The sequence below is a fragment of the Amia ocellicauda genome, chromosome 20, assembly GCF_036373705.1.
Source record: "Amia ocellicauda isolate fAmiCal2 chromosome 20, fAmiCal2.hap1, whole genome shotgun sequence".
NCBI classification, from domain to species: domain Eukaryota; kingdom Metazoa; phylum Chordata; class Actinopteri; order Amiiformes; family Amiidae; genus Amia; species Amia ocellicauda.
Window position 1 is genome coordinate 18,514,801 of NC_089869.1, and position 15,206 is coordinate 18,530,006.

The 15,206-nt window shown below is 38.7% G+C and overlaps 1 protein-coding gene across 5 annotated transcripts; it reads left to right on the top strand.

Annotated features, from left to right (window-relative positions):
- Positions 1–1,153: 1,153 nt before the first annotated feature.
- Positions 1,154–15,004, top strand: a1cf (apobec1 complementation factor). 5 transcript variants are annotated; one of them, XM_066692890.1, is made up of 13 exons: positions 1,562–1,777; positions 4,498–4,601; positions 5,682–5,825; positions 7,967–8,101; positions 8,772–8,902; positions 9,016–9,254; positions 10,338–10,502; positions 10,807–10,910; positions 11,138–11,414; positions 12,188–12,405; positions 12,533–12,669; positions 12,754–12,884; positions 13,012–15,004. In XM_066692890.1, exons 3-13 carry the CDS (start codon positions 5,727–5,729, stop codon positions 13,161–13,163), a joined length of 1,788 nt encoding a protein of 595 aa, XP_066548987.1. In that variant the 5' UTR covers positions 1,562–1,777; positions 4,498–4,601; positions 5,682–5,726; the 3' UTR covers positions 13,164–15,004. The 5 variants fall into 5 exon arrangements, with proteins under 5 accessions (XP_066548989.1, XP_066548987.1, XP_066548986.1 ...); XM_066692892.1 differs by lacking the exons at positions 4,498–4,601; positions 13,012–15,004 and adding an exon at positions 1,154–1,194 and having other exon boundaries at positions 1,560–1,777; positions 12,754–12,892; XM_066692889.1 differs by lacking the exon at positions 4,498–4,601 and having other exon boundaries at positions 1,574–1,777.
- The last annotated feature ends 202 nt before the right edge of the window (positions 15,005–15,206 follow it).

A 15,206-nucleotide genomic window follows, 5' to 3' on the forward strand; every position in this document is an offset into this window, starting at 1 on the left:
GCTTTGCTTCAGAAATATGAGTAGCCATTCCTTTTTTAAAACACTGGAGGGCACTAAATACCACCGTGAATAAACTAAAACTGCAGTAATTAACAAAGGGTACTGTGATCTGGGCTTTATACTGAATCCATAAAATGTCCATACCCTAATCAGATATTCAGATATAGTAAAAATAACATACAGATTATTATTATTATTATTATTATTATTATCATTATCACTCATAGAGGTAGTACTAGTCTTCACTCTCTTTACAATGATTAACCTTCCATTACTGAAATACTTTCTATCACCATTTTGTATGATATTAGTGACATAAGAGTAATATTAGACCACAGTGATTTGAACAGGAAAATTAGGTGACTTTAAAAGATTAAATATTCTGTACTTCCGCAAATAGCTAACTGGTAAAAAAACGAAATCCCACTCACAATGGGAAAGGCTGGGCATCTGGTTAGCAAGTTTTGCCTTTGTCACAATCTTGCCAGTAAGAGGCATGCTGACATCAAGAACAGAAACTCTGTATTGTTTGCGATATCTAACTCAAATAAACACATGTGAGTCAGCAAATATTGGAGCGTGCGCGGAGGTCGGGCTCAATAGGACACAGATCCTGGCCTGCATACAGCGAGACGTCTGTAAATCATTGTTTTGAATGTCACATACAGTAAGCTTACACTTTGTCCCCATTGAAAATAAATATTGATTTCAAATCAAACAAAAACAACAGTCTTCTTTTATTTAGTCATTGTTTAAGTGAAGCCAAGATTATTTATTTAACTGGGATTAAATTGAGTAAGAAAGTGGTTGTTCTATATATATAATCATCATCAGATGGTATCAATCCACTGCTGGATGAAGGCCTGGCTTTTGCCTCGATCAACTGCTTTCCTTTTCCCTGCCTGTGAAGTTTATGATTTAATCTTCCCATCTTTTACGTGGTCTTCTTTTCATCTTTTGGGATCCATTCGCTTGCTTCCTTTGTGCATCTTTGATCAGTTTTTCTTGCGGTGTGTCCGCCCCCTTGCCATTTTAACCTTTTCACTCTTTCAATCATGTCACACATTTTTGTTTGTTCTTGGGATCTTTCGTTTCTTTTTCTACCCCTTCTTGTTAGACATCTTTCTATGCTTCTTTGTGTCATTCGCAATTTCTGTCACTTTTTTTGTGCTATTGACCAGGTTTCGGAGTCATGTGAGTACTGGTGGTATGCATTGATCAAATATATAAACAGAGAGAGAGACAAGATAGATTTAATACTTTGTGAATGCATAGGTTTCCTCCAAATATGCTAAATTATGAAAAGTGATTAATTAAGTTTCCATTTTGTCTGTCAAAGATCAAATAAGAGGACGAGGGTCTATTTTTGTGTTGCATGCATTTAAAAAAAGCAAATGAAGTAGCACAAAAAATACATTCTACTTCTAGATTATAAGGTGAAAATTGGAATAATTGGACAATACAAGTATATTAATAATACAAATATATATAAAACACATACACAAATATATACACATATTGTTAATGTCTTGATGTGAATTCAGTTTTCTTTGTTTTAGCTAAAATACAGTGGTCTTGTTTATGGTCAAATGGCTGCAGAGAAGAGAGAGATAGAGCTGGTTAACGTTTAACCTGCTGGGATTGTAAACCAACTCCAGGACAGTGAACCTTTGGAGTTTGATATGATGTGATTACGGAATCACCAGAGTGACACGTCGCAACATTCACTATAATCAAGGTTTGACTCTTCCGGGTGGTGATCTCTGAAATTGCTCAGGTAAATTACTTTTCTGTTTCTTTTCTCTGGCATTGTATTCTTCTCTATATGTCCCCCCTGGTAGAAACTGAACATGGCTTGAATGAAGTGTACCTTTCACAGTGAGGTTTAAATGAGATGGGACTGGAGTTTTCCATGGGGCTCAATTGATCAGTGAAGTGAAACATGGGATTGTGAAAAAACTATGTTCAGAGAAAATATCTCTGGCACCGCTGGACCTAAATGCTTGGTTTATGATTTTGTCTTAGTGGAAGACTGGACACTGATCTACAATTGTTTTTTGTTTGAGCTATAAAATGTTGCAGTCATACCAATGTATTGATACATTATTCATGTTTTTCGAAATATAATTGTGGATAAATATCTCTGGAAAGTAATCTTGGGTTTTGAATTCAGACAAGTAAGCCTTTTACTGTCAGTGTAGTTTTTACATTGTAACATCCTTTAGTGATAGTCAAAGGTTCATTTATAATAGAATTACTTGTAGAAATGTATGTTAAATGCATTTCAGCAACATATGTGCATGAGACCAGCATTATAAAATAAGCATTATTAATTAGTAACATTTGTATTTTTGCTCGCTTGCTTAGAGCTACTTTAGTTTTGATTAATGTCAAAACAACAATACCACACTTCTACATGAAATGCTAATCAGTTCTTCCTGGTATAATTTCATGTTGCATGTAGTGAGGCCCTTCTGTATTAATTCAAATCAAAGACAAAACTAAAAATATGGTTTCCAAAGCTTGGCTTGTTCACAAACATTTAGTTTTTTTCAGCTACCTTGAAACTAATGTTAAACATTAATCATTTTTTGCACTGCCAGTGTTTCAGGGAGGAAATCTTGTATAATGTGGAAACCTGTTAGAGCCTGCAAGACATTAGCAAAATAAATTATAATGCATATAAATAAAATGTTCCTTATATGCAAACAACACTTTGGCCCAGGCCTTGTTGTGTGTTTGTTTGTGCAGAAACGGGCATGTAAATAGAGATCTCAGACTGGTGTCTTTCAGTGCTCACCATGCATATTGTTTCAATTGATTAAAACTGTGCTCCACCGTGCAAAAATGTCCAAATGCAGTGTGGGGTTTTAAAACAAACAGGGAACTAGAAAACTAAGTAATGTTTTTTTTTATAAGTTGTTAAAAGTTAGCCGTAAGACCTTTAAATACAGTGAAATTGTATAATTTGGAGGTTTCTCTGAACAATGAAATACAATTATTTATTACATTTATTAAATGAAATAAAGTGCTTTATTTCGTGACACAAAAGCTTTGAAACATGAATCAGGTAAGCACTATATCAGTAGCTTTTAACAAAATAAGGGAAGGACTGATGCTTGTCCATAGAGTCATAAATAAAACCCATTTTTGCTTTCTTACAAATAATATTGGGCATTAGAGTTTGTTTGTGGTGGACCGTTGAGCACAATGCAGCTGTGATACAGAAACGCAACGTATGAAACATCATATTCAGAAGATCTTTTTGATTTCGGTTCACATTCCCCATTATATGGGTTGTAGTTCAGCCGTCCCTGGAGCAGATTCACAAATACGCAAAAACAGGTTTACACAATGGCCTTCGGTACCATATGTATTCAGCTTAGGTCAACAAACCTCAAAAAGCAGGTATTGATCTATGGCAGATAAGCGGCTCTGCAGTTAACTTGCTTATGCAAACGGTAACCAAGCTTTCTCAAAGAGGACCACCGTTGGCTAATGGAGCTCATCAGTGTGTTTTTCTTGTGCGTGTGCGTGTGTGTGTAAATGACACTGTGTTTCCAACTGCCTTAAATAGGAGAAAATGTAGTTTTGTTTTTGAAGTGCAGCATCTCAGACAAAGCATGGTAATACAAAGCATTATGACAAGTCTGCTGGGAGCAGAACGAAAGAGGTTCTTGTGAAAAAGGCCTCTTTATCAGGACGTCTAGACATTTTATTCATACGCACTTCATTCGATTTCTTTACATATGCCAACACGTTTCATATTCTCAAGTATAGCTGTGCGGGCACACTGGTATCTGTAATTATAGGAGTAAATCCATCTATGAAACTAAAACTAAATTAGGAATAAGGTATGTATGTATAATCTATCCAGACACAACAACAAAGATAGTCTGAGCAACTAGTGCACTTTTGCCAGGGACAGAATACCTGATCTTAAAACAATTTACAGCTTTAATTCTATCATACTTGATATTAGAAGACCAAAAGCAATTGCATACAAGTTGTAGATTTAGGTTGCAGCTATAAAAATGAATAATGTTACCTTTAATATCTGTACTAATGTTTGCTTTGTTAGAGCGAGTACAGTGTCGGGCAAAAGGCTGTTAAATCATCTTGCAGTATCCATACTCAGGAGGATGTTGTAAATGGCACATAAAACTCAAAATATAGATTATTTTCCTACCCAGAAAACACCACTGCTTAAATCTCAGACTTCAATCTTTCTGTCTGTGTGGGAACAAAAATGAAATGACCAGCAATGCGAGACTCGGGAGCTCATCGACAGCAATAATCGGGATTCTTGCTAGACTCCATCATTACATTTCCAGCAGGATGAGCCATTTAGCACAGTGTCAAAGTGCACAGCGCATAAAAACGATGGCTGAAGATATGGACAGCATGTACAAGACTAGTAGAGCACGTCAATGCTTGTCCTGACATCTGGACATCAGAATGCCTGACGTCAGACTGCATTTGTTTTATTGTCCTCAGCGTTAATCCCAAAGATTTTGACAATTGGATGTCTGAAGATATTGATGACAATCTCATCAAGCGTGCCCTTCCGCATTCATTACAGTTTGATGGACCGTTACTAGGTAATGAGCAATATCTCACTTTGATCCAAACTGGCTAAGCAGAGGATGACAGATATTTTAATAAGGATCTTATCTTTTAATGATTTGGAATTGGTTATTCAGTATCTCAATGAATTAATCATCGCCTCGTTGGTCTTTTAAAGTCTATAACATTATAATGTGTTGCATTGATTGAGATGGCACTATGAGGCTTTGATATGCTAAACTGTAACTACCAGTACTTGACTTGAAATGAAAGTTGTTCTGCTCATATGCAAATAGATTTTTTCTCATTGTGTGCAGAGCTCGCCTCAAGAAACTGACTTTATTTATTTAGCCTAGGAATAAAGCAATAACAGCAAAACATTTTGTAGAGCTGTAAATAGTTTTCCTTAGGGTTTCCAGTCTTATTGTGTTTGAAGTCTTATATATTAGAGGCCATCCAATTAAAATTTGTTTAGGTCAAACTGATAAGAAAAAGGTTATATGTTTTTTTTTTTTTTATAAAACATCAGTCATGGTAATGAAATATTGTGATATGTAATACATAATAGATGTGGTCTTATGCTTAAAAATAACTTAGGGAAATTAAATTAAAAACACATGAATCCAACTGAGGCCGAAATGCCACATCAATTTCAGATACTGCTCCACATCCCGAAACTGGGTTTAACAAGGTCACTGCAGAGTTTGTCACAGTCCTAAATTTTGCCCAAATATTTAGCTAAAGAGTACAGAGTGAGCTCTGTTTCTGGCAGGTGTCTACGTCTGGGTTTATTGCCGTGAGAAAGCAACAGACTGGTTTAAAAAATGAGTCTTAATTTTAGCCCATGTTATCTTGAAAGTGGATGTCTAGTCATGTGGACTGAAATGCTGGCAAGGGATTGTGATAATGCTTTTTAAGATAATGTGAGAGAGGGTAGGAGATCGGCAGCCACTACTCCCTGCATCTAGCAATGTATCCTTCAAAACTAAGTGGAAAATAAGCACAGACCTCCCCCTCAACTTAATGCCTGACTTTCATTTCAGAAATCTAAACAAATAGCAATCCCTTTCCATTGTCATTCATGTGTCTGTTTTAATCTTTGATTTTAATTTCAGTGAGCACCCCTAATTAAGCTGATTTATTGCCGATAATCACTCACAATGGAAACCAATCATAAATCCGGGGATGGACTGACGGGCAGTCAGAAGGAAGCTGGCCTGCGCTCACTTGTCCAGCGTACAGGATATCAGTTGCTTCAGGTAGGAGTCTGCAATGGTGGCACCAGACGTCACTGCCCTGCTGGTCAGTGTTGTGAAGCTGGGAGTTCAAATACTATGGTGGCCCTGAAGTGCAAAACACAAACAAAAAGTACAACACAAAGTAACTGCCGTGTGACTTCAAATATTGAGCAGTGGTGATGTCTGTAGCTTATTTGGAGCATGGTGTTGTTTGGGAAATGGAGTGTGGCCAGTGTTATTGAGTGGAAATATTAATCACCACACCTGTTCAATTATGTTTCTTCTAAAATGTCAAATATAACAATACAACGTTATAATAAATAAATGAACTAATATGAAGCTTTATTTTCAAGGCTGTATTCACAAACGCAATAAATAAAGCAGTAACAGCAAAAGATTATGTAAAGTAAATAGTACAGTAAAGATGAATAAAATTGGTACATGCTGCCATCTAGTGGATAACCTTGTTTTGGAAAGCCTGGAAGAGGAAGCAATTATGAACTACCAGAGCTCTGGTAGTCAAACCTCCCTTGACAACATTGATTTTATATTGTATGACCTGATTATTCTTAATCTGTAAAGTCATACATATTGGCTTTACCTTCCAGAATTTACTACAAATCTTCTGACCTAAACGGAGAGAGGGCTTTGTTCAAAAAATAGAATACAAATAAATAAAAATGAAACAATATGGCTGAGATAAGTATTTCCCTTTTAAGATTCTGATAACATTCTAACCCTGTCAGGTCATAAGCTTTATCACCGAGGCCTGGAGTGTGTTCCCATATATTCATGCATAGCTATTATTAAACCCAAACAAAACATACACAATGCAGCTTAGTGATTTACAGATCATGAATGTCTCAGAATAGAAACATGATTTATTATTAATTATTCAACATATGTATGAAACTGGCATTCTGTCGCACGTTAACTAATAAAACATCGAATCCTTCATATGGCTTAAATGATAAACGCTAGTGCAGTCGTTTACTGGGGCATGATTGACAGTATAACAGCGACGGACCTGAAAAGACTCTTGAGCACCTCTTGGAATTGATTTGTATTTCAATATCGCCATGATTTAAGAAATACATAAATAACTCTGGCGCTTTTGATCCTCAGCTCAAAAAACTGTTTGTATTTGTCTGAAGTGGCCAAAGGAGAGAATGTGAGGAATTCTGTCCTCAGTCGTTTCTAAAACACTCAGGTGCTTTTCTCTCTGCCTGGCTTCATGATGCGAAGCATTGTGGGATGCATTGTAGAGAACCATTCCTTGTTCTTTGTGTCTGATTGAGGTCACTGTATGACACGTATGTCGTTTTTTTTCAGACTCCAGTGGCACGTTAAGAGCTAGCACTACTATTAGTTTGAGCTGGCCTTGTGGAAGCCTCACATCTAGAGTAATTGACAGATCTATCTTTTTCATCTCGGTGGGTCACGCCACCCAGCATTGGAGCATTCAGTGCGGTTTACCCCCTTGGCAGTATCTATTACTGCCCTCTGAAAACCCATCTCAGTGGCTGACAGTCTAAACTCGGGTTACATGAAAAGTTTAAGCCATGGAGCAATTCTTTTTCTGCTCCAAACAGTGATCTGTGCTTTATAAAGCTGAAGAGATAGTGGGAGACATCTCTGCAAATCCATTACTGGAAGGGCATGAAACCAGGCATGACAATATCTGTTATTTTTAGTGGGCACTGGTTTATGTTATTGTTTTGTGTCTTTCTTGGAATAAAATGCAGACATTTGAGCAGCTGCTTTTAATTTCATTAGCTCTTTTCTTGAGATTTCATGTTAATCAAAATAATCAGCTTCATAACTTGCCTAGTTTATTCTCCACAATGGCAAAGCGCACTCTCATTTCTTTCTCTCTCTATTGATGTATCTGAAAATGAAAACAGTATGGATCACAGCAACTCAAAGTTACAGTAAACGGAGGCCTAAACCAAATAAAAACTTTGACCAACCTGTGAATCGCAGTGGACAGTGGATTCTTACAAGAAATGATATCATGACTGAGTACTGAGTTTGTAATGTGTGATTCACACAAGCTTTGAGTTGGTACCTGCTTCAGTTAAATGCTTTTATTAAGGAACTTGCTTTCATTAAGATGCCTTCATCTGCGTGCAAAATATGAGCCTTTTACCTCTGTTCTGCAGGAAAATGGTCAGAGGAAATATGGTGGCCCACCCCCAGGCTGGGAGGGCCCACCGCCCGAGAGAGGGAGCGAGATATTTGTGGGGAAGCTGCCAAGGGACCTCTTTGAAGATGAACTAGTGCCACTCTGTGAAAAAGTAAGAGCTTTTTATACACCCTTATTTTCAATGTATCTGACTCTTTTGTTGGTGTGCAATTTTTTGCTTTTATCACGTTTTCTTTATTTGATTTGAGCACGTTTATTTTAAAGTTTATTGTTTTAGTTTGGTTAAAAATCACAAGATTTTAAAAATTTTAAGTGATTTTAAGGATTAATATGTCAATGTTTTTAATCACAAGTATTAAAAATTGAATTGTTTTTATTGATGAAAAGAAAATACTTAAACCAATAAACAGTATTTTTATACACCCTGACCCTGAAATGAAAAAGAAACACGACAGAGGAGAAAAAATGCTTAGCAGTGCATGAAGAGCTGCTGTATTTGTATCCTTATCTGTGTGAATGTTTGATAATTTTTTTATCCATACTGAAATATAATTTAGGCAAAAGATGTTAAGAAAATATACTCTTCTAAGACAAATAATAATAATACACATGTTTTGAAGCTGATCTGTCTCTTCAAATCAATGCTGTTCATTAAAAGGATCTCCCCCTGCAGTTCTATCCGGCATGTTCTCTGTAATTCACAGACACAAAGCATTCTGGGGGAATGGCTGCCTTGGTGATAACTGTGAAAATGATTAATATAGTTTTATAGACATTCAGTTGCATCCTGTCACGCTTCACTCGAAACACTTGTTTTACAGTTTGGAAAAATCTATGAGGTACGAATGATGATGGACTTCAATGGAAATAATCGTGGTTATGCATTTGTAACTTTCTTCAATAAACAAGAGGCCAAAAATGCCATGAAACAACTAAATAATTATGAGATCAGGTAAGACAACTGCCTCTCTGTGACCAGTACTAAAACACAGTGGTGGGGATTGTACTCTGTTGGCTGGTGCTGTTTGACTCTGTGGGTGAAGAGATCCCTGTGTCCTCTGCCAGGAACGGGAGGCTGCTGGGCGTGTGCGCCAGCGTCGACAACTGCCGCCTCTTCGTGGGGGGCATCCCTAAGACCAAGAAGCGGGATGAGATCTTAACTGAGATCAGGAAGGTGACCGACGGTGTGATCGACGTGATCGTGTACCCCAGCGCGGCCGACAAGACGAAGAACAGGGGATTCGCTTTTGTGGAGTACGAGAGTCACCGAGCCGCGGCCATGGCCAGGAGGAAGCTGCTGCCAGGTACGCCTCTGAGCCCAGCGGCTACAGACAGTCAAGACTTTCATGTTAGGGTTTGCTATTCCTCACACAGAGGAATGGGAGCTTAACTGACATTTTTAACACATTTTTATGGTTTTTATAGCTATAGCTTAATATTACACCTCAGGTCCATCCTACTACTGTTGCAACTCTGGTAGGATGTGGTTTGAGTGGTTTTATCATATGACTTAACAGCTTTAAGGACTGACCCCCAGCAGTCTGCAAAAGGACACTGCAGGAGGAGACTGGAACAGGGTGTTGACCCCCTTTCTCATCCCGAGCCCCTGTCACTTTACCCTAGAAACCATAGTGGTGGATCCAAATACTTCTGAAAATTTTACATGTAAACAGTGCATTAATGAAGTGTTAAGAAGACTCCTTCCTGGTCCTAAAACACAAATGAAGGCAATTTATATCTGCCCGGTGTTTATTAAAGAAATTAAACCAATATCCTGCTGCCCTTTTTCTAATGGTTCAATATCGATCCCTAGAGTACGTGGCACAGTTTAATGCACTTAGGGCTCACTTAGGCTGTAATCAACTGTGCATAAAAGAGAAGGCTATCTGATTGTTTCCACTTCCAATGTTGTACTTTATAACAATAATGAGAAGACAAACTTTTCTCTCTAGTATAAACACATCAAAGAGGACCAGCTCCAACAGACATCTGTTGGTAGACGGTTACATCATCTTCAAAAGCTACAAAAACCAAGGATTTTAGCCAGCAACTCCATTGCCACCCCAACATTTCACACCAGTAAAGAGCAATTAACCTCTGGCCTTCTTGTAAGTGCTGCTCAATGGCCCGTACCTCTGAGGCGAAAAGGCCTTTTTATACTGGAGTTATATTACCCTTGGAAGAACATTTTTAAAGAAACATAACACCAAACAGAAGGCTGTTGGCCATTTGTGTATGATTACACATATTTCTCTATAGTTATACAGAAATAACACACCTAGGTGAAAGAAAATACTATGTATTTTTTACATTACTTTTTAATGAACAAGAAAAATCATTGGGGGAGAGTTAAAATCGTAACAATAAATGATCTGGGATGTGTTTAGGGAGGATCCAACTATGGGGCCATGCCATTGCGGTGGACTGGGCCGAGCCCGAGGTCGAAGTGGATGAGGACACAATGGCCACCGTTAAAATCCTGTACGTGAGGAACTTGATGCTGTCAACCTCAGAGGAGACCATCGAGAAGGAGTTTAATAGCGTCAAACCAGGTGGGTAGTCATTTTAGCCCCATGATTAATGTTTAAACGCACACCTTCTTTCCTTATAGAGCACCTACATGTTATAAATGTCAGTATCAGATGTTGCAGAAGTCACCTGATGGCTTCCAACTCTCCCCTCAGACTTTCTTAGTGTGCATCGGCAATTATGAGGTGCAGCTCGTTAGCGAATCGGGAATAGAGATGCCATGATTGATGATGAACGCACAGCAGCTCAGCACGTGGTTTTCATTGAGCTGTTTTCACCGACTGGAACAGATTGATCATCTCAGATTACTGTGATTGATGAATACAGGTGCAGGGGCCGTGGAGCGAGTAAAGAAGATAAGAGACTATGCTTTTGTCCACTTTACCCACAGAGAGGATGCAGTAAATGCCATGAACGCATTGAATGGAAAGGTAATCGATGCAGCCGGCACATTAAGTCTTACATTGCCAGAATTACACGGCACAATTCTACATCTGAAACACACCCAAACAGTCTGTAATTAGTTGAGCTACTTTTCTATCCTGGGTTCAAATCAATCAGAATCATTTTGTCATCGTTAAAATCACCAGCAGCTTCAGAGCTCGGATAACGGGTCGTGAATATCGCTCTCGAGTCACTGTGGGTGTCTTTTTGAAAGCTGGTGGATGGATCCCCCATCGAAGTGACGCTGGCCAAGCCGGTGGACAAGGACAGCTATGTGCGCTACACCAGAGGAACCGGGGGCCGGGGGGCAGTCCTGCAGGGGGAGTACACCTACACGCTGGGCCAGGTGTACGACCCCTCCGCCGCCTACCTGGGGGCTCCAGTCTTCTACGCCCCACAGGCTTACGCTGCCATCCCCAGCCAGCTGCGCTTCCCCACCGCCAAGGCCCACCTGGGGGCTCGCGGAGTCATGCGCAGCCCGTCCGTGAGAGGTAACGTATCCCATTCGTCTGTGCTGTGTCACAAACTCAGCTGCTGTTTATTTTATTGACCTTTGCTTATACTTGCTCTCTGATTTTAATCACAGAAACACTTAATTGATGTCTTTAAATTAAGCTAATTCAGAATAACATCTTTTTATTCACAAACATGGCGTTCTTCACTTTGATCTGAAATGGATTTAACCTTTGTAGATTCACATAAAAGGTTTCTTGAATGAACCAGAGAGCTCCTACTGTCATAGTAAGTTATAGCTATCTTTTTAATCGCAGCTTGTCATTGACTAGAAGAATGTGAATAGTCTACTGTAAAAAGTCTTACACCTTGTATAGTGTATAACAAAATTGCTAATTGCTAAATTATATGTATGAATATTCTGTCAATTCAACTTTTGCTTTCACTGCCTTTGATTTAAATGTATATAAATTAAGACATTCTTATCTATTGATTATATAATCATTACTTGAGTACAGAAATTGCTCAATGATATGTTTGAGAATGTCCAATCTGTTTTATTATATATGTCAACATCCTTAATAATCTGTTACTCACACCTGCTTAATACACAAAGTGTGACATCATTTCGGCTGCCATCAAATAAACAAATAATTACATTAATCAATAAAAAATAAAAAAATCCTGAATTATTGGTGAAAAACCTTCCAAATACTGTCCACATGTGTAGCGCAGGTTTTGGGCAACAATGACATCATTCCTTCTGATCTACAGTGATTTGAGTTGATTTAATGCCTTCTTACATTCCTAGACATTTACATGAATGTACCTGTAGGGGCTGCCGGAGTCCGTGGGCTGGGCGGACGGGGCTACCTTGCTTACGCAGGTATTGGCCGCGGCTACACCGGATACCAGCTTAAGGCAGACAAGAGGACAGAAGACAAACTGTACGACCTGCTGCCCGGCATGGAGCTCACACCCATGAACCCCGTTACTTTGAAACCTCAAGGCATTAAACATGCTCCCCAGGTACACATGCAAATGGTCTCCAGCCATGAACACCTCAGAGCTGACTAATTGCAATGAATCAACAGTTGTGCCACGTTAGCAACAATAATACCATCATCGTCTTCATAATTCAGTTTGAATGTTGCAGATCTTGGAGGACATCTGCCAGAAGAATAACTGGGGACAACCAGTTTACCAGCTCCACTCAGCCATCAGCCCCGACCAGAGACAGCTGTTCTTGTACAAAGTGACCATCCCCGCGCTCGCCACTCAGTACCCCAACGTGTAGGCTGAGAAAATAACATTTACCTTTAAAAAAATATTCCTTCTTTAATAACCAGACACTAAAGGGCCACTTTCTGCTCGCAGGCACCCGTTCACCCCACCCAAGCTGTGTGGCTCCGTGGATGAAGCCAAAGTCTATGCCGCGGAGCACGCACTGCAGATCCTGGGTCTACACCCAGAGGGCGCCGAGGCCTCCACGGCTGCTTCGTTCCCAGGTATGTGACGCTCAACGTGTCATGATCTATCCCACACACCTGAACCCTTTACATGAGGATTTCATGTCTAACCCACTTGTTAAGAACTGTTTTTTCATTCACCTCTTATTTTTGCGCTTTGCTGCAGGGTATACAATAGCGAACACCGCCGCCACCGTGGCAGCTTCCCAGCTCAAACAGGCCGTGTCGCTGGGACAAGATCTGGCAGCATACGCGACCTACGAGGCGTACCCGGCCTTCGCGGTGGCCACGCGTGGAGACGGCTACGGCGTATTCTGAGGACTCGGCCTCCCGTGTATTGACCCTGTCTGCCAGATCCTCGTTTAAGCTGCGATGATGTAATGGAGTTAGTTTGATTCTGGTGATCGCTGTAGTTGACATTTGTAGTGGAGTCATAGCAAATTATTTGAATGATACATGTGATGATTAAATGGTTTAATTATAGTTTCAAATGCTTTTAGTCCTACTTGACGTTTCTCAGGAATGGGTTAGTTTGTACAACATGTTTACAAAACCACAACGCTTACTTTAATGTTTTCTTAGTTTTTTCTTTTTCTTTTGTATGCCAGTGTTAGGCATAGTGATGGATGAAAAATAGTATAATAATGTAAACCACATTAAGTTTTTTCCCTCAAAGCAGCATCATTGATATACAGGCTGCCGATTCCAAAAGTAACAGGAAACGCATCAAAATGATATGTGATCATATAAGAAGGTGTTATCAATGTGAATGAGAAATGCCAATTCCAGTTTCCTGAATGTCCTTTAACTGGAACTCTCTGAAGTAGATGCTGGACTAAAATAAATACAGACATTTCAGACATTTAACAAAAAGTTTCCCTGTAAAGAAAGTTTCTCAGAAAATAAACTATTATTTTCTCCTCTGCAAATGAATGATACGCCATAGAGAACCTGCCTCAAGCATCCATCTGAATACGACCCTTTTGTCCTATGTGATTCTTTATTTAAATGTACTTCATTAATATTCCAACATAAACGCAGTACAACGTCCTACTTAACACTGCCTAATTTTTACACCTGTACAAATACACAGTTAGAGAGCAAGGCAGAGAGAGTCTGGGGATGAGGCAAACATTTCATTGGGCGGTTTTTCTGCCTTTCTTTATAATATTAGTAAGATTAGCACATGTGCTTTAAGACATTAACCTCAAGTTTTAGTTAACTATCTGTTATATGTAGAGCTGACTTTATTCTCTCTGTTTTTTTGTTTAGTTCTTTAGTTTAGTTATTTTATTACTCAGTATTTACCAAACAAAATATTTCCTTTTTTCTGATGTTTTGGTGGACCAGAAGGAGAAAAATGGAACAAACCGATAAGCTGCGAAACTTTACTGTCCGTGTACTGATGGGTTTCTGTTCGATCAGCAGCCCTCGATGATAAAGGTTTCTGTGTTGCCTTTTTAGGAGTTAAACTAAAATGGCAACTTGGTCACGAAGCTTTTCCCTGCAGGCTCAGGAACTCAAAGTCCTGTTAAGAGGATTAATGTTATGCATTCACACCATTTTCAGAGCCTTTATAAAACCAATTATACAAATTTTAGAACATATCTGACATTAAATTTGCAATTTACTAGTGCCATGGCTTAAAGAATCATTCTGTATTTTCCCATTGGACATTTTCCATTTAAATCCAATTCATGTCTCGATGCACGGCCTACACATGCTGGTTATATGATTGCTGCTTCGACAGAACACCTGTTTTTAAACACGCACAGTTTAGTTCAAAATCAATATTTAGGAGTCAATAACGGACTTTCTCGTAACCTGAAGCGAGGGGAAAAGCCAGAGCGGGAAGTACAAGTAACAGTATTAAAGTGTGAGTAAAGCACTTAGAACTTATTTTTGTACCAGAAATGCAATATTATTTGTATAGAGTTCGTTTTTTTTTGGATATATAAATATCTCAAATTCAATGTGACTCAATTATCGGTCAAGAACCTGTAAGAAATCACCATTAAGCAAAGAAATGAACGTAAATTGGAAATCTGGAAACTAATATCTTCATTGTGCTGCAAATCATGGAGTACTACTGGGATAATTCCAATGTTTTTCTTTATTATTGTTTGATTCTTGAATATTAATAAATGTCTTATACACCATGTTTGACCTTGTCTATTTGTTCATCCAGTTCACAATCTGTCAATCAAATTCTCTCATATATACGGTCAAATATATTTTTTTAAATAACGAACACATCTAATTATACAATTCATACAATTAATCTTTGCAGATAAACTTCATGTGTCTAAAGTTTTAGCAGTAACATTATTCCATGGCTGGGACAAAATTGCACAGACGTTT